The 24,380-nt window shown below is 42.8% G+C and overlaps 1 protein-coding gene across 3 annotated transcripts; it reads left to right on the forward strand.

Annotated features, from left to right (window-relative positions):
* Positions 1 to 2,355: 2,355 nt before the first annotated feature.
* Positions 2,356 to 23,543, forward strand: PLEKHF2 (pleckstrin homology and FYVE domain containing 2). Of its 3 annotated transcripts, XM_079984762.1 has the most exons (3): positions 2,356 to 2,894; positions 15,844 to 15,997; positions 19,560 to 23,543. In XM_079984762.1, the coding sequence occupies exon 3, from the start codon at positions 19,574 to 19,576 to the stop codon at positions 20,321 to 20,323; it is 750 nt and encodes a 249-aa protein (XP_079840888.1). In that variant the 5' UTR covers positions 2,356 to 2,894; positions 15,844 to 15,997; positions 19,560 to 19,573; the 3' UTR covers positions 20,324 to 23,543. The 3 variants fall into 3 exon arrangements, with proteins under 3 accessions (XP_079840888.1, XP_079840887.1, XP_079840889.1); XM_079984761.1 differs by lacking the exon at positions 15,844 to 15,997 and having other exon boundaries at positions 2,358 to 2,894; XM_079984763.1 differs by lacking the exons at positions 2,356 to 2,894; positions 15,844 to 15,997 and adding an exon at positions 2,932 to 3,234.
* Positions 23,544 to 24,380: the final 837 nt, after the last annotated feature.

The raw sequence follows: 24,380 nt of genomic DNA on the forward strand, positions 1-24,380 counted from the left end.
TTTTTTTTGGGGGTGGAGGCATGAAAACTCAACTGAGTAACATAATGGCAATGAAAGGCCAGGACAAAATCAGTTAGTGGGAACAAGGGAATACAAGAAGCCCTGCTTAGGCTCAATAATATTGAGGCTAGGTAGATGAATTAGTAGAGAAAGGTAGGTTGCATTTTCCTAGAGTGTCAGAATCAAGTACTGATCACAATAATCAAAAAGATGTTTTATTTATTATAATTATTATTAATATTCTGTTAAGAATTTTGCTTTGAGAGTGGTGATAAACGGGTGTGTGTGTTGTGGATCTGGTGGTGTGAGGGTTGCCTGTGGTTTGAGACTGGAGGCACAGTGTGTGTGTGGCTTGTCACTGTGGTTGTAGACCACAGTGTCATGTGTCTGCGGTTGCCACAACATGCACTGAACTGAATAATTTGAATATTAAATGTTTATAAGTGGGACCTGCAACAAAATATTAAAGTATGGAGGGTTCCTGTTCGGTATTCCAGTAAGCCATGCTGTCCTCCACGATACTCTACTCCATTATCGCTCCATTTTCCATTCCTTCCCCAGATATTCAACATTTTGTGGCCATTATTGGACTGGGGTGCCTTTTGGGGGGGGTCCCTGTAGGGTTTTGCCCCCTAAAGAATTTTTTGTATTTATATAAAGCCTTCTCTTGTACATAGATGTGACAGTGGCTCCTCCTTTATGTAAAATGCAAGAGGACCACCAAGACAAGTGACTTGGTAATCAAATTATTGTCATATACCCTGAACCAGGTTGAACTCAGACTTTTTTTTGGGGGAAAGGGACTATCATTGTACCAATTCCACGACATAACGCCCTAAATATTAAGATCAATATATTCAAATTTATTAGACTTCTTAAATTCAGAAAGGTCTGAATTAGGTCTGAATCCAGATATATCCCAACTATTAATAATCCCAGTATCACTACTTTTGAAAGGGTAGTATTATGGGATATAGCACAATCTATCCCTTCATGAAAAGGCTATAATTCAGATACCGTAAGTAAACCAGCAAATAAGTGTGGAACAGCAGTCATTTTGAATGGAATCCACTTCTGAAATAACAATATGTGGATATATGTATGTGAAATACTGTAGATGCTTGTCTTGGTTGCAAAGGGAGAGAGAGAATGAGGTCTTAACTCACACCAAATTCTGCACAGGTCTTAGAGAAGATTTCACACACACACAGTGAAAGTAGAGAGTAAGTTCTCTGTACACTCAACCTCTCCTACTTTACCTGGTAAGCTATTGTTATCTTTACTTTTAAGACGAAGTGTGGAAGCCCTTAGTGTCCAGCAGTCTGTTATTACTCAGGTCCACCAGTTGAGCCTGCGGAAAAAAACAAACAAACAAATGCTACAAACTGGGACGGCAATTCAAACCCTGGCCAGGTTTAATGGAGTGGATGAGTGCGTCACTGCCGCATCTGCAGCCCTGCGTCTTACACCATTCAGCGCAAGAGGACAGGCAAATTGTTTCGCCAGCTTGGAGTTAGTGTAGCAATGGACCCAATGTTGGGGATTCAGTGGACTGTGGATAGCTCAACCCCTCAGTGTTTCGGGGCTTTCTGTGGCCTACCTACCAGTGCAGATTCTCCTGGCTGCACTTCCCAGGCGGATGGAGCGAAATATTTTGCAGTACTAGTGCCAGGGGCTTAGCCAAGAGGGGGGCAGGGAGGGGCCCCTAAAAAACAAAAATCCTGGCTATGCCCATGGCTAGTGCAGTAATGCTGGTGTGAAGGAAATTTTACTTGCTGACTAAAACCCAAGTGTTAAAAAACACTTCCAAACACATTCTAAGCGAGACCTACCCAAAGACATCTAGGTGCTACACAAGCCTTTGTGGAGGTGAATTCCCATCAGGAAAAGTATTGCACTGAAGATTTAATAGGCAAGGTGTTTCATGTTCATCCCCATCCTCAGTGCTAATAATAGATGTGTGGGCACAAGCGGCTCCAACAAGCACAGAAACAGCCTTATTATATATCTTCTTCCTCATCAAAATGTTGATTGCACTCATCAAAGGCCATAACAACATTCATAACATCAACGGACACAGCAATCACAACCCAATCTGGTGAAAACGTTCTTGTAACACAAGGCGAGTTAAAATAGAGGGGAATCACATATGGTTTGTGCGTGTTAGATCCTCCGAATCTCTTTTACAATGAACGGATCCAAATTATTCCCCTTATACTACTCTAGGGCAAAGTGAAGTGGCAAGTGATGGGAAGCAGCAGACAGGTGATGCAGGACCTTGCTGCCTACGTATGCCAGGTAACCAAAGACAATCCTGCTGCTGCCTCAGGAGAAGGCCCTTTTCCAGGCTTGAAGCGAAGCCCTTCGGTGTTAGTGCACGGAAATGCGAGGTGTGCTGCATCCACATTGCCCTTCACCTCAAGCAGCAGAAATGTTTTGAACCGCTCGGATTGCGCGGGGGGAGGCCAGAGAGCTTCAGGGGAGAATGACCCAAGGCTTTGCTGGAAGGGCGCCCCGTGTGAACCCATTCCCGTGCGCCCCTTCTCCAGCAGGGAGGGCTTCGACCCTTACTCCCCCTTCAGCAGCGCACCCCCCCCCCGGCTTCGACGGGCGCCTCTCCCAAGATGGCGCCGGCCCCTCCCCTCGGCTCTCTCTTGGGAAATCGAGCTGGGGTGGGATGCCGCCGAGGCTCGTCCTCCTCGCCGCTAGGAGGCCGGCCCAGGGTGTTGTGTGTGTGTGTGAACGCGCACGAGCGGCGGGCGGGGCAGCGGCGGCGGCGGCGGCGGCAGTAACCCGACTAGCAACGGCGGCTGAAGGAAACCAAGGGAGAGCGAGAAGCAACAAGCTGCGGACCTGGGAAGCGGAGCGAAGGGAGGGCGCGCTTCGGTTTCTCAGTAAGCGGCGCGCTCGGGTCAGGGGGGCGCGGGGAGAGAGCAGCCCGCCGTCCCCCTTCGGGGCGAAGCCGAGAGCCGGCGGAGGTGGTGCGGAGGAAACTTTCTCCTCCCGGTCCCTGGCGGATCCGCGGCCATGTTGGGATCCCGTCTGTTCTGGGGAGCGAGGACGGCGGCGGAGCGGGGAAGGGGGAAGAAGGAGGCGCCCCACAAAGACCAGGACGGCGTCCCATAACTTAGGGGCGGCCCCGCGGAACCTCCCTCCGGAGGAAAGGCGGCTCCAGCTTTGCCCATTGGGAGCCGGCGTCCCAGGCGCCGTCGGGGCCGTGGGTTTGGGCTTGCGGTGGGTTTCGGGCGCGCCCGGACTCCGTCGCGCACAGGCGGCGGCACACGACTTGGCACGGATGGGGGTCCCCTGCCTGGCAGCAGCAAAGGGCGGCTGCGTGGAAGGAGAGAGGAGGAGGAGGAGGGGACGTGGCGGCCTCCCAGATTCTTACAATTTAAACCGGTTCCCCTTTTAAGTGACACTTTCCGAAAGTAGTGGTAGCCGAAACTCATTCCCCCCTCAAACTCTGGCAAAAGTGAGAAGCGGCCGCCCCCCTTCTGCGTTCAGTGTGGGGCTGAGATCAAGCGGCTGCAGCCTAATTGGCACCCCGTGGATGCCTGTGTGTGCAGGGGGGAGTGTGCGCACCTCCCACTCCTCCGCGTGCCATTTATTTTGGGTAAAATGAGGCGTATGTGGTCGTCCCCCCCTCAGTAAACAAAACGGAAATCATTTCCCACTTCTCCAGAGAAAATAGGCTTCCCGCTCAGTTCTTCTCTTTTATTCTCGCACTGGAACAATAGTGTTTTGTTTTTGTTTTTTAAATACCCTATTTATGAGATTTATTTTTTATTGGGTTGTGGGGGGTCTTTTTGCTTTTAAAGGCTGCCTGTCAAAAGTTGCGTGTGTTGCGTTTCCCCTCTTTCCCGGGCGAGTTTCGTGATGGTGCGTGATTGTTTTGCATCAGAAGGCAGGGAACTTCCTGTGACTGTCAACAAGGGTTAGCAAAGCAAGTGGATTCCGGTTGGAAGGAAGTTAGCTCTCCTAAGTTTTCTTCTGATAGGCTGGGCCTGGTTGAGATGTTGTTCATGCCAGTGCTTTTTTGTTTTAAGTTTCTAATGCCATGGCATCCTGGAGAGGGTGCCAACTTTCTGTTGGCTGCTGCAGAAATAAGAAGGGCTGGTTCTTTTCTTGTGTTACCTGTCTGCATTTGGGATTTCATTTGCTTATTTATTTAGAGAACCCATACCTGCTTTTCCCTTAAAAGAGCACTCAGTGCAGCTTGTGAAAATTGCTATCGACGACACAGACAAGTCTAACACTTAAAAATGAGGCAAACAGTTTTATAGGTGTAAAGTCACACAGTGCTAAACATGGCTTTTAAACAATAATGATTGTGATAAGTCTATTGAAGTGGTAGGTCAATTGAAGTGATTAAAGCCTTTCCCCCACATTATTCAGATTTTATTAAAAATTGCTTTCTGTTATCAGGTAAAATAAATATGTTACCTGAAAATATTCCCCCCCCCCCCCCCCCGCTGTTGTAACTTACATTGGAATATATTGGTCCAGTCAGCTACTGTTTCTTAGATTGATGGCCATGAGACCTAACAGTTTCAAACTAGCCAGTACATTTTCTTTTTCCATATTTACGTTCAGATGACCTTGTTTTTTCATTTGCGTAAATATTTTGCAGTGCAGTCTTACACCTCCTCCCAGATCAGCTGATTAGAGAGGGTTAGGAAGGAGGGGAGGGGCACCTCCACTGGTGGAGAAGAACTTGGCTGATAGAGGACTGTTGAGATCCCTCCCATGCATGCAGATGGCTCCATGTGCATAGAACTTCAGCTGGTGGTTCTTTTCTCTCTTTTTTGCCAGTGGTTGTTCTTTTGCCAACAGTAGCTGGCATTAGGCCCTAAAGTGGGATGACCTGGGGCAGGGGTGGGACAGGGGCAGCCCTGGATCTGATAGATTCAGGGTCCCTTTTTTCCAGGTCAGAATGCTCCATCTTCCCTGAAACTGGCTTAACTAATTCCTTCCATGTAGGAATATAGAAGGGGGAATTTAAAGAGAAAAGCTGTGTGAAGGAAAAGAAGCAACAGCAAGTTCCCTTCACCTTCTGGACTGGTCAGCACAAGCTGGCAGGGCTTCAGAAGTGATAATAGGTGCACCACTCAGTGATGTGGGGGCAGTGATGTGCTTTATTTTTCTGCAGAAAACTGTTTTATCCATTCTTCAGTAACAATGACTGTCAGTGTCCCTTCCAGCTCTACAATTCTATGGTTCTATGCATTAGTTAGCTGTGACTTATATTTCTCCAGGGTTGGTTTCATATAGCATTGGGTGATTGTCTTTTGGCCCCCTAGCAGCTGTGCAGTTTGGGTGCTGCAGGGTATCATACTGTCCCTAGTGTCGTGTAACATATATATGAAGCCATGGGAATGGTTATTAGGAGATTTGGGGTGAGCTGTCATCAGTATGCTAATGATCCCCAGCTCTACTTCTCAGTAACATCTGAACCAGGAGAAGCCATGTAAGTCCGGGAGTGGTGCCTGGACTTGGTGGTGAGCTGGATGAAGGCCAACACACTGACTGAATCCTGGTAAGACAGAAGTGCTGTGGATGGGTGATTCCTGAGTCCAGATAATTTGTCTTCCCTAAATGGAGTCGTATTCCCCCTGAAAGAGTAGTTTTCTAGTATGGGAGTGTTACTGGATGCATCTTTGCTGCAAGAGGCCCAGGTGACTAGGTGGCTAGGAGTTCCTTTCACCAGCTTCAGCCATTCCTGAATCAGGATGGTCTGAGCACTGTCATCCATGCACTTGTAACCTCCAGGTTGGATTACTGCAAAGTAGTGCAGGTGGGACTGCCCTTGAGGTTGGTCTGAAAGCTTCAACTAATGCAAAATAGGACAGCGACAGGGTATCTCCACCATGCTACACCACTGCTGAATTAATTGCAATGACTGCCAGTTAGCTACTGGACTACTTTCAAGGTGTTGATTTTGGTGTATAAAGCTATATACCATATTGGCCTGAATATAAGCCTCACTTTTTCCCCAAATTCCAACCGTGAAAAGTTATAAAGTGTGGCTTGTATTCCCAACCTTACGGTATTGCAGCCAGGAGCGCAGGGCAAACAGCGCCAGGAGTGCGGCCTCTCCCCCAAGGCCGGGAAGGGAGAGAGCAAAGAAGGGGAAAGGCCGCTGGCAACACAGTGCAGTCCCCCCCCCTATGTAGCCAGGAGCAGCGAGGAATGGAGCAACTTATATTCGGGTATTTTTTCTTTTTTCCCCTCCCTCCCTTCCAGTTTTAAAGGTGCGGCTTATATTCGGGCCAATACTGTACAGCTTGGGACCAGGATTGTCTCACTCCTTATATAGTCACTGTGCTCTTTTGTTGAGGGCCTCCTGCAAATACCATGTTATCAGGAGCTCCATTCCACACTGTATAGGAATTGGGCCACTGGAACTGCGGCACCTGCTCCTTGGAATTTCCTCCCATTAAATAATAGGTGGCACTTTGGTTGTCTTTTTGGCACCTCCTGAATTCCTTCCTCTTCCAACAAGCCTTTTAAGCAGGCCTTTCCCCCAGTCTGCATCTGTATTGGAATTGTTTTTAGATGTTTTTATTGCTGGTGTACTTGCCGCTCTCAGCTCCTTTGGTAGGACAGGCAGGATATAAATTTAATACAGTAAATACTTCTGTTCATAGTTCAGCAGTGAAATGCCGAATGCTTGCCAATGTATCTGTGGAGGGAAATATATCCAGTTCACTTCATAACCTACTCATATATTGGTAGGCTGCTGCCCAAAGAGGCTTTTTCGATCCATGTTTAACAATGGATGTGTTTTCTCTACTACCTATGTATCTTGAACATAATACATTTGACATTTCCTTTTCAGGAAATGAATGCTGGCATGTACGGATGTGTAACTGGCTTTCTCACCAGCTGAGATCTTAGGCCAGTCCTGGTTATTAATTTTTCGTCCCAGCATTCACAGTCATGAGTTTTGATCTTGTTCATGTAGGTGGCCTTGAATCTGTAGTGTAAGATTCCTCATCTGTGTTTTGATAGGAGCTCCTGTCATATTTATGTTTTCCTTATTTCTAAAAAAGACTTAAGCGCAAAATCAGTATGTGAAGTACTTCATATTCCTCCCACAAAAGTTTCTTTGCTTGTTAGCCCACAAAATCTTGGAAGGATGTAGGCCAGCATTTCCTAACCTAGTGCACTCCAGTCGTTTTGGACTGTAACCACCATTAGCCTCAGCCAACACAACTGTGGCAGCTGGACCTGATGGAAGTTGTAGTCCAAAGCATTTGGAGGGCACCAGGCCGGCCTGGCTGCTGTGACTACATGTAGAAGTCTTGGTTCAGATGAAGTTTTTGAACTCTTTTACGTAAGCCCCCACCCCCCCCCTTTATAAGTTTTCCCCTTATAAAACAAAAAAGGGAAAAGTCTTATGTAAAAGATGAAAAGCCACAACTAAGAGTGTTCACATGTTCATACAATATACAAAAAGCAAGAAAATTAGAGAAAGGAGGCATGAAATAGTAAAAGCATATCCTATAAATGTTGTCTTGCCAGATCTAGTGACAAATAAGCCAATGGTTGCAGTCTTTACACAGCCACACAGGAAGCATAGAGGGAGTGGACGATTTTAAGGCTCATGGAGACTCATTGCATTCCGGTTGGGCATATGTTAACAATAGAACTAAAGATTTGTTCTTGAATTGTCACAAACCTAAAATGATGTCTTGAATTCCATGAGAGCATGCATTAGTTGGTTAATCTTCCTGGAGGAATACAGATCTAAGTGCAGGCTTCATTTCTTATACTTGCATTTGGACTTTTGTGTTAGCTGTTTACTTGAACATGTTTGTACACTTATGATTTGTTTGTTCTGGCAGCTGAAAATCCTGTTCCTAGAGATAAAAAAATTATGTGCTTCCTCCTATTATGTGATTTTTTTAAATTATGCGATGACTGCAGAAATAACTGCACACATTTACAAACCTGTTTGGGACTATCATATATTGGCTTAATAAGCTGCAAACATTTTGCCAAAGCATACAACCCCTTCCATTCTTCCTTCTCTGAGTGCAGCAATAAACCTGGAAGTCTACAGTTATCTGTAGTTTACCACATAATCCGAAATGGAAAATTATGGTTACCTGGTTCAGAACAAGTTGGGATCTCAAATAAATATCTAACTTATATGTGAGCTATTGACTTGTTCTGAACGTGGTGGGCATAATTTCTCAGTTAATGATTAATTTGAGACTTAATTTCTATGAGGAGGGAAGGGGCTGCGCGTGAAGGTAAAAGGCTTGAACATATTTGTTAATTAAGCAGAGATATAATAATCTGAATATGGTCAGTTGTCAGGAGAATTTTTTTAAAGACAAAACAGAGCCAACATCACTCTGATTTATCTGAAACAAACTCGTGTTGTTAAAATGGATCCTGTGCTACCGTAAGATTCCAGAAATGCATTTTTTGTAGGTAATGAACTTGTTGAGAAGTGAAAGAGCTTAGTTAGGGCCGTTAACATCAGAGCTGAAAAAGCAAAATTTGTTGCGGCTGCCGCATCAAAGATTTGGGGGCCCCAGCCCTAAGAGCACCAAATTTAGTTTCATTGGGGAGCAAAGACTTGCCTTTTAAAGGACATACAGTGGTACCTCGGGTTACAGATGCTTCAGGTTACAGACTCTGCTAACCCAGAAATAGTACCTCAGGTTAAGAACTTTGCTTCAGGATGAGAACAGAAATCACACGGCAGCAGTGGGAGGCCCCATTAGCTAAAGTGGTGCTTCAGGTTAAGAACAGTTTCAGGTTAAGAATGGACCTCCGGAACGATTTAAGTTCTTAACCCGAGGCACCACTGTAAAGAATCTGCTGAATTAGGCCACTGGCCCATCCTGTTCTAGACCAGCATCCTCTTCTCACAGTGAGCGACCAAATGCCTGGGGAAAACCAGCAAGCAGAACATGAGCACAAGAGCAGCCTCCCCTTCCCTCCTGCAGTTCCCAGCAACTGGTATTCAGAAGCATTGCTACTACAACTGTGGAGGTATTGCGTAGCCATCACGGCTAAGTAAACATTGGTAGCGCTTTCCTCATGAATTTGTCTATTAATAAAACAGATCCTCTTGCATTTCTAATATAAATACATACCGTACTTTTCTGTGCATAAGACTAGTTTTTTTTTTTAATTGAAAAATAATGTTAAAAAAGGCGGGTAGTCTTATACACGGGGGCAATCTCCCCCCATTTTCTTAATTTTGAGTTCCCCAAAATAGGGCACGTCTTATACACAGAGGCATGTTATGCACAAAAAAATACGGTACATTTTCATTTTAAACGGTGACCCAAAGGTTCAGAGGGGTTGGTTAAGCCTTTAAGGCAGCAAAAATAAAACACATCTCTCCCCAATATTAGGTGACACCCATTAACGGCTGATGCCTCTTATGTCCGGTAGGGTGGAAGGCTGAGAGCCCAAACAGGAGCTGGGGCTGGAGTCAATGACAGGCAGAGCCAGCTGTTCGAGTTTTGTCCCTGACCTCTTCCCTGTTGAGTTCTACAAAGGCATCAGCTAAAGGCAAGGAAGCTGAAAGGCAGTGCCGTCCCCTGTGCTGGTTGTAAGTAGCAAAGCGCAGACAGGGCGAGGGCAGGCTGAGGTTAGTGGGCCAGAGCCCCATTTGCCCTGATATACCAGCCTCCACTCTGACATCCACTTATGTCTTGTCTGTGAGCTGAACAGACAGTCTTCCTTGCCACCCTCCTGCAACTCCCACATGCGCCCCCAAAACTTCACCAGAGGGTTGGTGGACCCTGCCAGAGGGGAGGGATGAACTGCAAAGGGAGAAGAGGAGGGGGAAGTTTCATTACACGAGTGGCAGTCACTCACACAGCATTACATTTTGCCAACTGTGTAAGTTGTTTTAATGTTGATAATTTCTAAAGTGACACGGCTTGCCTTTTGGTTCCCTTTGGCTACTGTGTAAAGTAAATATTATTAAGAAAAATGGCTGCATTCCAAATCCTGACTAAAATCCTGACTTTCTAAATATGTTTGGCAAGATAAGCTTCTGTGTTCTTGCCTCGAACCTCAGATTAAGAATTTCATCAATATTCATTGACTACATTCCAGAAGCTTTCAGTAGACTCATTCCATTAAGTTTATTTAGTTGCTGTGAGGATTAAAGCATGCTTGTCACATTTGTGTGTGCTTTTTCTGCACCTGATTTAGCACTAGGGGAAAATGGAGACTAAAAGCAAAATTATCAAGGCTTTTGAGAGCGTGCTGCCACTTTCTTTATAGCTAGATACCTCCTTTCCTGAGTTAGTTAGTAATATACTTCAAAGAAGAACGAAAGCTGTTAGATCATGCAACAATTTCTGTTATATTAGTTATTCAAGTGGCAGCTTGTAAAGGTATTTCCAGTGGCACATTTTTCTTTTTAAAATATGGTGTTCTTAGTTTCTCACGGTAGTAGTGTAGGGGAAATTAGGAAGTTATTTTACTGGATGTAAATAAGAAGATAATGGATTCAAAAACATTTATTGATTGCATGTGCTACTTTGCATGTGCAATCAATAAATGTTATCAAATTCATTTTTCTTGATATTTACCTCTAGTAAGGGAACCTATTCTCTGCCATTTAATTAATGGACACCTCCATGGATAGGGCTCATATTTGGATAGAAAGAAGGCAATAAATTACTTATTAGTAAAAATACAACAAAAACTTTTTGCTTGTAAATTTGCTGTAGAGGACTACGAGTCACCTTTTTCTTTCTCTCTTGCCTATGCAATTAAGAGTGAACCACATTTTCTGAAGCGATTCCTGGTTGGATAGAGAAATTCGCACTTGGTGTTGAAGACACAGGTATTTAAAATATGAAGAATGCTGACTTGCATTTTGAGTTATGGACCGTGTGCAGAAGTATGCTGCAAAAAATTTTTAGCCCATAGGGCACTGGCAAGGAGAGGGCAAGAACTCTGTGCTGGGTGCAGCTGAGGGGGCTTCTCTCCTGTAACAGCCTGCTTGCTTTCTCTGCTGGGTGTAGAGATGGAGCAAAGTACTCCATCCACCTGGGCTGCTTACTCAATACTCACTTACATGCAATCTGTTGTTGCCTATGGCCACAAGGCTGAAAATAGGGGCCATACTGCACCTATTTTTAATAAGCATTTCTCTATATTCAGTTGCTACTGGCATCATTTTCCAAAGGATTAAATTCTTTGATGTAGTTTTACCTATTTCTTTCACTTTCTTTTGTTGCACATTTGTCTTTTGCAGCTTAGGACTTCCTTGCTGACAGTGGCTGCTTCAGATTTCATCTCCTTTCCATATAACCTCTCAGACTGATAATTGTTAATGAGTACACTCCCGATTTAATGCTCCAGAGTAACACAGAGTGGCTTAACCTTCTTATCTATTTTGAGTTGCCTAGAGATTCATGAATCAGTCGCTGGCTAGCTAATCTTCTGAATGCATGCACTTTTGTGATGATTAGTAACCCAAATTTAAGTTTAGATCATAGCCAGTCAGTTAGCTGTGTCTCTTATACAAACAAGGTGTGCTCTTGAAGTGGTCATTGAACAATAACAAAGCACCCTGAGTCAGGCTGTAGTACCTACTTATCAAAGGAGGAAGAGTGACATTGTCATTCCTAGTGGGCTGCAACTGTTGTGAGATGCGGCATAATTTAGATAGGTTTAGTTTACTTTGGTCCTGTTGGGCAGAGGACATTGTGTGTTGAAACCTTGCTAATTAATTACAGCTGTGTCTGGCGGGAAAGTTTGGACTTAATTTAAAGTTTGGTCTTTCTTATTTTCTTTAGGAATAAGGATAGCATAACCTAGAGAAAACTATTTGGTATCCTGTGGATATTTATACAAAAATCTCAACTCCTCCTCCCAGTTTAGCTTGTTCTACCTTTTGTGCCCCCCAACTCCACCAATCCAGACCCATCTGTGTTACCTGTGTACAGTATGCCGCTGGTCTCTGGGCATTCCTCTGAAATTGACATTGCATGAAAGAAAGCACAAGAAACAGTGGTGCCTTCCTAAAACTAACAATAAACCAACATTAGGATAAAGCAGCAACTCCTTTTTGCAAAGAACCGGACCTTTATCTTTATCCAAGAGTCCTCTGGAGGTTTCTTCATTGGAAGTGGCTGCAGTGATTGTAAAATGCCAGACCTCAGCTGCACTGAGGCAGGATTCATCTCCTTAAGGATCTTTTTGTACTAAATGTCTCCTTGGCAGGACGATTGATTCCACACTTGGAGACACTAGTTTCGTAATCAAGGTAAACACAATATGCAGTAAACAGCTTTATACTTTCCTGATACTCTTTTGATTCAGAGGATCACCATGCCAGTTCAAAATCTTCCCCTCTTTTATGTTATGGATATTGTTTTGAAGTAGCATGATTTGTTTTATATAAAGTCAAGAAACCAGTGTAATTCTATTGGTCCAATGTCAAGCAGTTCTTTAATTAATAACGTAGTCATTTTAAAAGACACTTAAATCCTTGATGTGTTCTGCATCTGTCCAATAACTCATGCTGCCTGTATTATGCATTTTCAGTTGCTCATTGCTTTTATATTCATAGAGAGAACACCATCTTTTTAAAGTGTTGGTGACCTGTCTAACACCTTTCACAGACAGGGCACAACTTTAAGAAAACTGTGACTGTGCATCCAGTTTTAACTAGCTTTGCAAACAGAGTGTTTGAAACATCCTAGGGTTTGTGTAAGTATGGTTAGTGCTGGTTCAGATGTAAGGAAACCAGGGTTATCTGGGGCATACAGACTGATGATTTGGCAACACTCTTCTGATATACTGACTTTGGAAGCAGTATGCATGCACCTGATTATTAGATTCACCTTGCATCTCTAAAGTTTTCCATGAAGCACAGTGAAAGATGCAGTGTCAACTGTGAGAAGTAATGGGTGAGGGTTGTGGGACAGAACTGAAACACTTTACAGTAAATGCTTTACTATGCGGTGGGATCACCGAGTAAAAGCAAATAGTGTAACAGTTGGATAAATTTAGCAGTATAGTGAATCTAACTCGAGTTCTTGTGGTTAAATACGTGGACTTCCTCCACATCATCAAAATTGTTCAGTGTGTTGCATTTGTAGCTTGAATTCTGTTCTTCACGGTACAGTTAGTTCACTTCCAGAACATTTTAACTATTATTTACATTTTCTTTTTTTTCATTTATTTGGGTGGTTTATATTCCAACCTCCGGTTTTAGTTTACAAAAAGTGAAAATTACAACAAAACATATTGGAGCAAAAGCATTAGATGCCATGTCAGTTTGAATATTTTTCAAATCCAAATAACAAATGTTTGGGTGATGCCACTATTTATTTTCATATGTGCATTAAGCTTGCTGCATGCTTTACCAATTAATTTATTTGTATGGGAAGTATGATCTAACCTTATTCTGAGGGATGCATAATTATTGGGTGAGACAGAGAAAATACGTGGGATGCCTATCCAGGCTCTCAGCATTGAGAGTAACCAATATATCCTGTCGTGGATGGATTGGTTGGTCCAGTAGGATAAGAATTTACACTAGAATGACCATCTTCTATGTTTTCAAAGACTACCCTGTTCCTCCAGACACTAGTCTGGTGAGGACTAGATCATTTCAGTTGACCTAGTGAGTTGTTGGACTGTATGTATGTCATTTGGCAGTAAAGGAGTTAGAGGTACAGAAAAAGGGCTGTGATGGCATTGATTGGATGGGGTGCATAACTGATGAATGTGCTTTCCTGAAAGATCCTCTTGAGGAGAAGTTTAGTAATGGGCTTGCCATTCCAGAATGCAAACAATGTACAGTAAAATTGATATGAAATTCACATGTAGTCTCATTGCATGTGAAACAGTAAAATGTCTTGCTGTACTTTGTTTTTAAAACATGGTATGGCAACTGGGAGCAAAATACAATTGCTTCATGTGCCGATCTAGTTAGCATCATGCCTCGGCTCTGCAGCATACGGAATAATTTTATGTTTAAATCATCATTGGGTAAAATTACTTAAGAAAAGGCTGTCTCTTGCACGGAAGATTAAGTCAGCTGAGAATCATGAGCTTGTTATAGCATAGTGTTTGTACTGTTGCAAAGTCTTCAATGAATAGCAATCTTCTTGTGGGTAATGCTGAGGGAATCTTCCCAGGAAATCCTGCAGGTCCTACGACAGCAATAGCAGATTATGTAAAGCTGGTTATTGTCGAAGACCTAACTGATGTAACATAAAAACATAAGAGTCATGCTGGATTAGACCAAAGGCTTTGCTTTCCACCACCAAGTCCAGGTGCATTTAGCAGGGATGACTTTTCCTGGGCAGCTCAATGATTGTTGAACTCTCTTCCAAAGAAGGCTAGACTGGCCCTGCCTCTACCAACCTTCAGGTGGGAGGTTGAGAATTTTTTGTTGCACCAGGCTTTTAAATGTTTTAATTTATCTAGTTTAATGTGCTTTTTAGTTGCATTGATGTTTTGTTATAAACTGCCTTTCTTTTTAAGGATGAAAGGTAGTATAAAATGTTTTCCGAAATAAAATAGCCCCCAGAAAGAATTCCAAATTTATAATTTAGCATAGATTATTCCATTCCATTATTCCATAAGGGACGCGGGTGGCGCTGTGGGTTAAACCACAGAGCCTAGGGCTTGCCGATCAGAAGGTCGGCGGTTCGAATCCCCGTGATGGGATGAGCTCCTGTTGCTCGGTCCCTGCTCCTGCCAACCTAGCAGTTCGAAAGCATGAAGTGCAAGTAGATAAATAGGTACTGCTCTGGCGGGAAGGTAAATGACGTTTCCGTGCACTGCTCTGGTTCACCAGAAGTGGCTTAGTTATGCTGGCCACAGAACCCAGAAGCTGTACGCCAGCTCCCTCGGCCAGTAAAGCGAGATGAGCGCCACAACCCCAGTCGTCCGCGGCTGGACCTAACGGTCAGGGGTCCCTTTACCTTTATTCCATAAGGTTAGAGGGCACATCTTGAGATATTTAGTCTAACAGAATTTCTGACAGATTCATACCTACTTTTAATTTAATTTATTATACTGTTCCATCTTTCCAAGACCTCAAGGCAGTATGTATAGTTCATTCTCATTCTCTCTCCCCCCCCCCCACAATCACCTTGGCAGGTAGGTTAGACTGAGAGGAAGTGGCAGGACCAAGGTCACTTGCTGAGCTTCATGGCTGAGCAAGCATTTTTACTGATTCCTGTAGCTTCATGGGACTACATAGTCAAATTTTGTGGAAATGGAATTAATATAATTATAACTTAGTATTAAAGTAACCCTACTGTTACATTCATGTAAAAATTTTACTGCAATCTAGCCATATACAGATTCGTGCACGAATTGTGCTTTTTAATCATTTAAAAGAGGCAGACTTGACTGCTATAGCTGATAGTGGAAGTCCACCTCAAGTGCTGATTTTATGCACTTATTTGGCTATGTGTATTTCTTTAGGAAGTGATACTTGGATTCAGGTCACTGTTCCTGTTTTGTTTTCCCATTTCTTATTCCCACAACAAGTAAGTGTAAAAGTTTTAATTTCTGACTGATGAAGTTTGATTCTGTAGCCCTGATGGCTAAATTCAGTGATTCTATTAACTAAGTCCTTTTAAACATGAATGATAGTGAATCTGATCTAGCACTGTCAAGTAACATTTTAAAAGCCAATTTGTGACGTTTGTTTGCTGTAATAAGCCTTCTTTATAACACTGGTGTATCTTAGAACAAGATTTGCATGATAAGTTGAGTATTGAAATAAGAAGACAAGGGAAATTTCCAGATTCTCTGTAAATGTTCATGAATTATGATTGCAAAGTGAAGGAATGCAACTGGATACCTGGATTGTATTTTCATTGACAGGCCCAGGCACCTTTCAAGGAATTCATTGTGAACTTCTTTGGAGTCCATTTGAAGGAATGGTTGGAATCCAAGACACACATATAAATGGAGTTCAGAAGAGCTCATTGTAACTGCCAATCAGCTGATTGGCAGTTACAGCAACTCTTTTTGACAGGTGGGCATAATTATGATGTTAAGTGATTGACAGGTGGCAGCCTTGCCTATGGAGAGTGGAGGAACTCAGGATCCAGACTTCCAGCCACTTCCAGCTCCCTACCATGGAGCTAACTGTCATTTTAGTGCAATGGGAACATGCTGCAGCAAGCCCCGTGCTTGTGCACTCTCCTCCACGTCTCCTGCATGTTGAGTAGGTCAGGCTTCCTCAAACTCGGCCCTCCAGATGTTTTTGGCCTACAACTCCCATGATCCCTAGCTAGCAGGACCAGTGGGCAGGGATGATGGGAATTGTAGTCTCAAAACATCTGGAGGGCTGAGTTTGAGGAAGCCTGGACTAGGTACTAACCTGCTAAAGAATGGATTAGGCATGTCTCTTGTTTTCATATAGGTACTTATTTTTAATGTATAGATATAGCTGTATAGCAGAGAGTTTTGTCACGATGATGGATTTCACCCACACCTTAGGAGCTATTTTTGGCAAGTGCATAGTTAGAAACCTAGAAACTAGGGCCCTGGGCTGTCATCTGTATATTTTAAATGTAATAGGACCAAGTATACAAGGGACTTCACATATCTGCTCTGGAAGGAGAATTTTCTGTAGCTTCTTTTTTTCCTTGAGCAAAGGTCAGTTTGGGTGCATGCTTTTAATTTTTAAATGCAAGTTGGTTTATTATTCCCTAGGGGTATTAGCTTAGCTCTGCGCATGTGAAGAGGAGTTGTTTGCATTTGCTTTTTAAATAACAGACATTAGGTTAAACTGAATTTACTTCATTCGTGAATCTGAACTAATGCCATGTCAGCTCTATCTGCTGATGGATGGCCACACTGACTCGGCCCCGAACACACTGACCAGATGCTTGGAAGCTGTGGCTGGATGGTTTCGTGGGAGCTGATTGAAACTAAATCCTTCGAAGACAGAGGTCCTATGGCTGGGTCAGGATGGCATGGGGATGAGGGACCAACTGCCTTCTCTTGCAGGGGCCCAATTAGTGCCATTGCCTTCCGTTAAGAGTTTGGGTGTAATCCTTGACGCTTCCCTTTCCAAGGCGACATTTTTCCACCTTCGCCGCATCAAGCAGTTGGTCCCTTACCTTTCCCGCCTTGACCTGGCCACAGTGATCCATGCGACGGTCATCTCCAGGCTTGACTACTGTAATTCGCTCTACGTGCGGCTGCCCTTGAAGCTGACCCAGAAACTCCAGAGGGTGCAGAATGTTGCAGCGAGGCTCCTCATGGGGTTTCTGCCATGGGAGCATATTCACCCAGTGCTTTTCAAACTGCACTGGCTCCCGGTAGAGTACAGGGTCAGATTTAAGGTACTGCTTTTGACCTTTAAAGCCCATCACAGCCTAGGACCCTCATACCTACCGGACCGCCTCTCCTGGTATGCCCCACGGAGAGCCTCAAGATCCATAAATAGCAACACCCTAGTGGTCCCAGGCCCTAAGGAAGTTAGATTGGCTTCAACCAGAGCCAGGGCCTTTTCAACTCTGGCTCCGGCCTGGTGGAACGCTCTGCCTCACGAGACCAGGGCCCTGCAGGATCTGATTTCTTTCTGCAGGGCCTGTAAGACAGAGTTGTTTCGCCTGGCCTTTGGCTTGGAGCCAATTTGATTCCCTCCCTCCCTCTCTTTCTTTTTTCCTTTCCTTCTCCTCCTGCGATGAGGCTACATTTTAATGTTTCAATATTTTAATGTATTTTAATTTTGTTTTTAAGTTGTAATCATTCAACTTGTTTTTATTATTGCTTGTAAGCCGCTCTGAGCCTGGCCTTGGCTGGGGAGGGCGGGGTATAAATAAAAATTATTATTATTATTATTATTATTATTGGATGCAGAACGATATGTCAAGGTGGCTGTGTGTGTGTGTGTGTGTGTGGGAGAGAGAGAGAGTGTGTGAGTTTGGCTGATAGCAGAAGCTGGATACACACAGGCTAGCCTTGCTCTGTGCTGAACCCAGACTTGGGGCTTCACTGGAAAACTAAAGGGGAAGCAAGATCTGCTGGAGTGTTAATGCTGTGAGCCTCCTTCAAAGAAAAACAAACAAACCTTGTGCTCAGGTTGTATATATGTATATATAATACACATCCTAAAAACACCACAGTCTCAATTGACCCTCATTCTAAGGAAGCCAAACCCTGGGTGAGCACTGGAACCCCTGGAGTCCCTTGCCACTCAGAGATTGGGGTGTGCACAACAGTATTTAAAGTAGTGGCCTTCAGAAAGCTGGTGCTGCCTACTGCTGAAAATATCATAAAGTTGTAAGGTGGCTAGATTAGCACAACAATATTGGAAATCTAAACTTGGAACAATGTGGTGGTTTTCATAGTTTCCATTTGGCATTCTGCCTTTCTAGTACATTTCTAGGAAAAGGGTATCATGACAAAAGGTTAAAAGACTTTCCACTCTGTGTGCAGTGCTGATGAGTTAACTTCCCTAAAATGAGCAGTATTGGCTCATGGTTTGTTTGTTTTTTGCTGTTTTTGTACGCAGTAGCTTTCATCCTCAAGTCATCTCACCACATATCTCTAAACTGGGACTTAAAAAAACTAATAATTGGATAGGACAAAGATCAAAAGTTATAGTTGTGGAAAGGCCACAAAGTTAAAATGAACATATGCAGGACATTCAGCCAGAGACCACTCAGGTCAATGGGATAAAGCAGTGTTATTATGGAGAACCTACAATTTTAAAATGATATCTCTTGGAAGAAATCTGAAGACAATCAAGTTGCCTTGTGTTGCTCAAATCCTGCAAAGTGTTATAAAGCAGCCTAATAGTCACCCCTCCTCCCTTTTACTGTCTTGTTATTCCTTGGTAGGAAAGCAAAATAAGAGGGGAGGTACTGGTTCATTCTTGTGTTTAGTCTTCTTGCTTAAGCTGTTGATTAGTTGAAAAATGCAAACCACAGCTGTGGAGGGTGTCAGATAGCAACAGCCACTATGGAAATCTGGTCTCCTTTAATGACAGGCAAGAGGGTGGCAAAAACTGGGAAGGAAGGGTTTTCCCACTCTTTTCCAGTGATGCTTGTGACGTTAACATATATGAGAGAGGGCTGGTTGGTTTGAGTAGGTTGGCTGGTTGGGAAAGGCAGTTGGTAATAGAGAGACAGTTATGGCAGTGGGTTCTTGAGTGTGGGGAGGTAGAAGAGATAGAGAGAGGGAAATAAGACTAAGAAAGTAAAGAGCAACAATGTTTAGAATGCTGTAAAAGTTTGTTTGTGTCTGAAATAAAATACACTCTTTGTTATTAATTGAGAAGACTGAGATTGAAGTGATTTTACAAGGAAGGACTTGGTTGGTGGCAGCGGATTAGTGGTGTACGGGTCAACAGTCCGTGAGATGACCGGGGGCTCCGTACAAACACCACAATGCTCACCAAATTCCCCCTGTCATTTAAAATAGCTTGGGGGGTGGGTTAGGGAAACAGCTTAATGGTTTGGTGTGGGACCTGCTGCTAGAGGAGAAGCTGACAGAAAAATGCTTGCTGATAACATCTTGCTTAATTTTCAGCAATTGGCTGAATAGCTGTAGCGACCTAACATTATTCCTTTTTGTTTTAGGATACTAGTGAAAGATGGTGGATCGCTTGGCAAACAGTGAAGCAAATACTAGGCGAATAAGCATCGTGGAAAACTGTTTTGGAGCCGCTGGTCAGCCTCTGACTATTCCAGGCCGTGTCCTGATTGGTGAAGGAGTACTAACAAAGCTGTGTCGGAAGAAACCAAAAGCAAGGCAGTTCTTCTTATTCAATGATATCCTTGTATATGGTAACATTGTCATCCAGAAGAAGAAATATAACAAACAGCACATCATTCCACTGGAAAACGTGACTATTGAGTCCATACAGGATGAGGGGGATCTACGGAATGGGTGGCTTATCAAGACCCCGACTAAATCTTTTGCAGTGTATGCTGCTACTGCCACAGAGAAATCTGAATGGATGAACCACATAAATAAATGTGTTTCTGATTTGCTTTCCAAAAGCGGGAAGACTCCCAGTAATGAACACGCGGCTGTTTGGGTACCTGATTCTGAAGCCACTGTATGCATGCGCTGCCAGAAAGCAAAATTCACCCCCGTCAATCGTCGACACCACTGCCGGAAATGTGGATTTGTTGTATGTGGGCCCTGCTCTGAAAAGAGGTTTCTTATTCCCAGTCAGTCCTCCAAGCCTGTGCGAATCTGCGACTTCTGCTATGACCTCCTTTCCACAGGAGAGATGCCTACATGTCAGCCTACAAGATCGGACTCTTACAGTCACCCACCGAAGCTTCCTTTAAATGATATGTCAGATGATGACGACGACGACGACAGCAGTGACTAAGTAATGAAAGCGAATGTCTTAATATTACAATTGGTATTTGAACCTCAGTTGCTGGATGAGGAAACCTCTAGTTGCAGACTCTTCCGAGAGGCCTGACCTAGCCATAAAATCTGCCTGAAAAACCTTCAGCTCAAATGTGCCTCAGTATCTGAATCTCTTAGATATATCATTGCTCTCTTTTCTGCAGGGATAGACTGTTGCAAATATATCCTTTTTTCCAGCTTTGTATACTTGATTTCCTATTTAGGGGTGAGCTGATGATCATCCTTTCCTTACCCTTCTTTTCCAGCGGAAGAATAGAGAATGAAGAACAGTTTTTGTTCTTTTCTTTTGCTACCAAGAAGCATCCCACAATGTGTTTGGCAGTGATATCCTACCACTTCTTTTTAATATTGGGGAGGGGGCAATTAAACCAGCATAATGAAACTGGTATTTTTGGTTAGCGGATTGAATAGAACATCTAACCAGGCTTTGAAATTGATGCTGTGCTATGACCCCTTTTAACATAAATGCATTCTGTAACATTATTAACTTCTAAAACTTTATGCAAGAAGTCATATACCAAGCAGTGCCTTTTAATGACTGCACTGTTGCAGGAAGAAACTAATCCAATGTACCCTCTGTTGTACAACAAACTAAGAAATAGTTGGTGCTATTGACAATAATTGCTGTTGTGTAACTTGGATCTGAGTAGTGAGGACTGTATGTTACGGCAATTTGAGTTGTGCCCCAGCCTCAGCCCCCAGTACCTCTAATAGGATGCATGAGGGTAGATTAAACATTACTGTGGAGTCTGATGAATACTGCTTGAGCTCCCACACCATGTATACAACTACTCAACTTGGGGACCGCTAATAAATTAGATATTCTTCAAATGGATTTAATATCTTGCTATTTTCAAAATTGTGTGAGATTTTTAAATGTTTATAGCTATCAGGTATTTATAATTGAGAACTGTATTTTGTCTCAGATCATGGTATTTGCTGTAATGTTTTCGATTTGATATTTATAAAATTAATTCCTTAGAACTTACGCTAACCATTTTAAACTTTAGCAATGGGTTTTAAAAAAATAATTAGAATGCCTTTTAAAAGCACAACACCATGGGAAAACATCCCAATCAGCCACCCGAAGAGAACTTGCAAAAAATATCCATCCTTTGTACACAGCTGACCTCGAGATAGAAAAGAAATGCAGATGACTTCATTTTAAATATATAAATCCAGGAAGCAGGGCAATTAGGGCAAAAAGTGTTTCCAATAGAGTATTTTCTTTTTACCTTTAACAATACTATTTTCTATGATGGTGTCGTTTTTAGAGAAGTGTCAGATTTAGCTCTGTGAAGTTTTGTAAAACCCCAATACATATCTCTATTTTTATATAATGGTAGCGTGTTTAATCAGTTTATGTAAAAGTCCCCTGATGGAATTGTGTTGGGAATTCAGTAGCATCTGAGAGTTTATAAAAAGTGTTGAATATTGTTTGTACAAAAAAAAAAAAAAGTTATAGTATCTAGAATTTCATTTATTAAGTGACAGTTTCTGCACTGTTTGCCTCATCTGGCACTAACTGGGCTATATTTATTAAATAAACAATCAATTCTGCATCTTGTTCTAGTCTCCTAGTCTGTAATCTGGCCACAGTAGCACAGAAGTCAGTGTTGGAAAAATGAGATGGGGAGTGCACTCCATCAGGGCAGGATGGTGAACTTGTGACCACCCAGTGTTCTAATCCAGCTCCCATCTGTGATTATTGGCCCTGCAGTTAGGGGTTGATGAAAGTACAGTAGGTTCCCCATCCCAGCATTAGATGATGCGGAGCAGCTACCATTCACTTGGGGGTTGCTTGGGAATTTGTTGGAGAATGTGCAGCAGCAGTGCCTTCCTCGTTGGTTATGCCAATTTAAAGCTATGGTTTCCATCTTATATACAGATAACTGAATAGTGCTACCAGGGAAGGAAGGAGCCATGGCGTTAATTCAGGTGGCAGCCCAGAATAAGGCACATAATTACCGAGAACTTCTCTTAAGAAATGCTCCCCAAACGTAGCCAATTGCTCCTCGAATTCCCAAGTTGTAAAGCAGTTCGTGGGATTTGGGAAGAAGGCACTTGAAGGTTAAAATGTTTTCATTTTGTAAACCATAGTTTAGTGTTACAAATTTCAATGAGCATCGGCCTCTGCATTCCCTCCTCCCCTCTCCTGCTTTGCCAGTTTCAGGCTAACCACAGTTTAGCACAAAATGTGGTTAAACTTAACTATGGTGTGTGAGAGCAAGCCAGCTTCAAGCCATGATCACTATGGTCTGAAGATGGCTTGTTTTTTAAATAATAATAATAATAATAATAATGATTACCCATGGTTGTTCTGGGTTGGGACAACATAGCAAAATATTATTAAAATGGAAATGACAGTTTCTGAACTTCTCAGCAGTGCTGGAAGGTGGCTGGGAGAGCACACAAGCCCCATGTTTGTTGAGGCTCTTGCTTGTAATGCTAAAACATGGTTTAGCAGTGCGTCCAAACGAGGCGTTTGACTTGCTGTTAAAACTATAGATCATTAAAACACTAAAAATCAGATGAGCAATAACGTGCAGTTGATGTCAGGAAATGGATGGCCCTGAAACGCTGAGACATGATCTCAAGGAAGGAATCCTATGTGCATTTACTTGAGAGAAAGTCATACTGAAATCAGACTTTCTTCTAAGCAGACCTCTGTAGGAGCTTGCTGTAAATGGAATTCATCTGTTTTTTCCACTGAAAGCATAATTTGAAGATTGTTTCTTTTTCATGGCACAGATAGGAACTATAAGGTACATCTTGATATAGTTCATCTTCATTCTTATCCTACGTTGTGCAAAAGATTTTGCATAGTCAATATTGAATGTCATACATGTATTTACCCAATTATTTTTGAATGTTGCACAAATGCTTCAGCACTTTCTACCTGCAAGAAAATTTATCCTCCCATTTGGCAATGTGTTCTGCCTACCTACCTTAACCCCATCATTATCTGTGAATGAAATTCACATTATGCTGCAATTGATCCCTGAAGCTGTTACCAAATTCACATTGTAGGAGAAAATAATTGTAGGACTAGGAGTGTGAAAATAGGTTGCCACTTTGTGGTTCCGTTCAGGATGTTTATTGTGTAAAATAAACTTTTGTCTTGTGTGTTAGTCGAACTTTAAAAGGGCTTAATAAATGGTTTTGTAACTTTGTCAGTCTGGGCTGCTTTCATTTTGTAAATATGCGAAGAGTTTTGAATAAGCAAGTCTTTATACATTTCTTGTAAGGTATCTAAAAAGGAAAGAGTTTTAAAGTGTCATGTTCAAAAAATGAGCGTGGTTAGATAAGCAACAATTAAGCTGCAACTCTGTATACACTTAACCTGGGAATAAAGCCCACTGAACACAGTAGGATTTATTTCTGAGACGGTATAAGAATGAACTGTAGGGTTATATTTATTTTTAGTAAATGTGCTAATTTCCATTTTCAGACAATAAGCTAATTACCTTTTTGTTACAGTGAATTTATTCCTGATTTATCTCTTTTGTCTGTGTTAATGGTTATTGGAGTGCCAAAAGCTGGTATGTGCCCAGGACTTGCCATCAACTGAACCCTATAATTGAGTGCCAGATTGCATGCAAGCCTGCAATTCTCACTTGCACACCACACACCTCATAACACTGGAAAGATGGGTGGGAACTAGTATATGACAAGGGAGGAGGGAAGCAAGCCAAAGGTGGCATTTTCTTTTGTGTAGGCCAGCAAGACAGTTTTTTAAACCACACTCCATGGAATGGACCTAAAGGTTTGTTTAATGTACAGTACACCAAAATCTGTGGCACTGCTAAGGAAACTTATCATCCCTAGGAAATAGTCATATGAGCACTGTGTAGTCTAGTTGAGGTTTCTGTCCCTATTTATCAGTGCTGCTATTTAAAACAAGGTGGGCTGGAGACACCCAGTGTCTCGTTAATAGCATTATTGCTAAGCTTGCACCTGTCCTGACCTTAATGTTATATTGGCACTAGGATTCAAAATGACAAAGGTCAGGG

The sequence above is a fragment of the Podarcis cretensis genome (genome assembly GCF_951804945.1).
Source record: "Podarcis cretensis genome assembly, chromosome: 7".
NCBI lineage: Eukaryota > Metazoa > Chordata > Lepidosauria > Squamata > Lacertidae > Podarcis > Podarcis cretensis.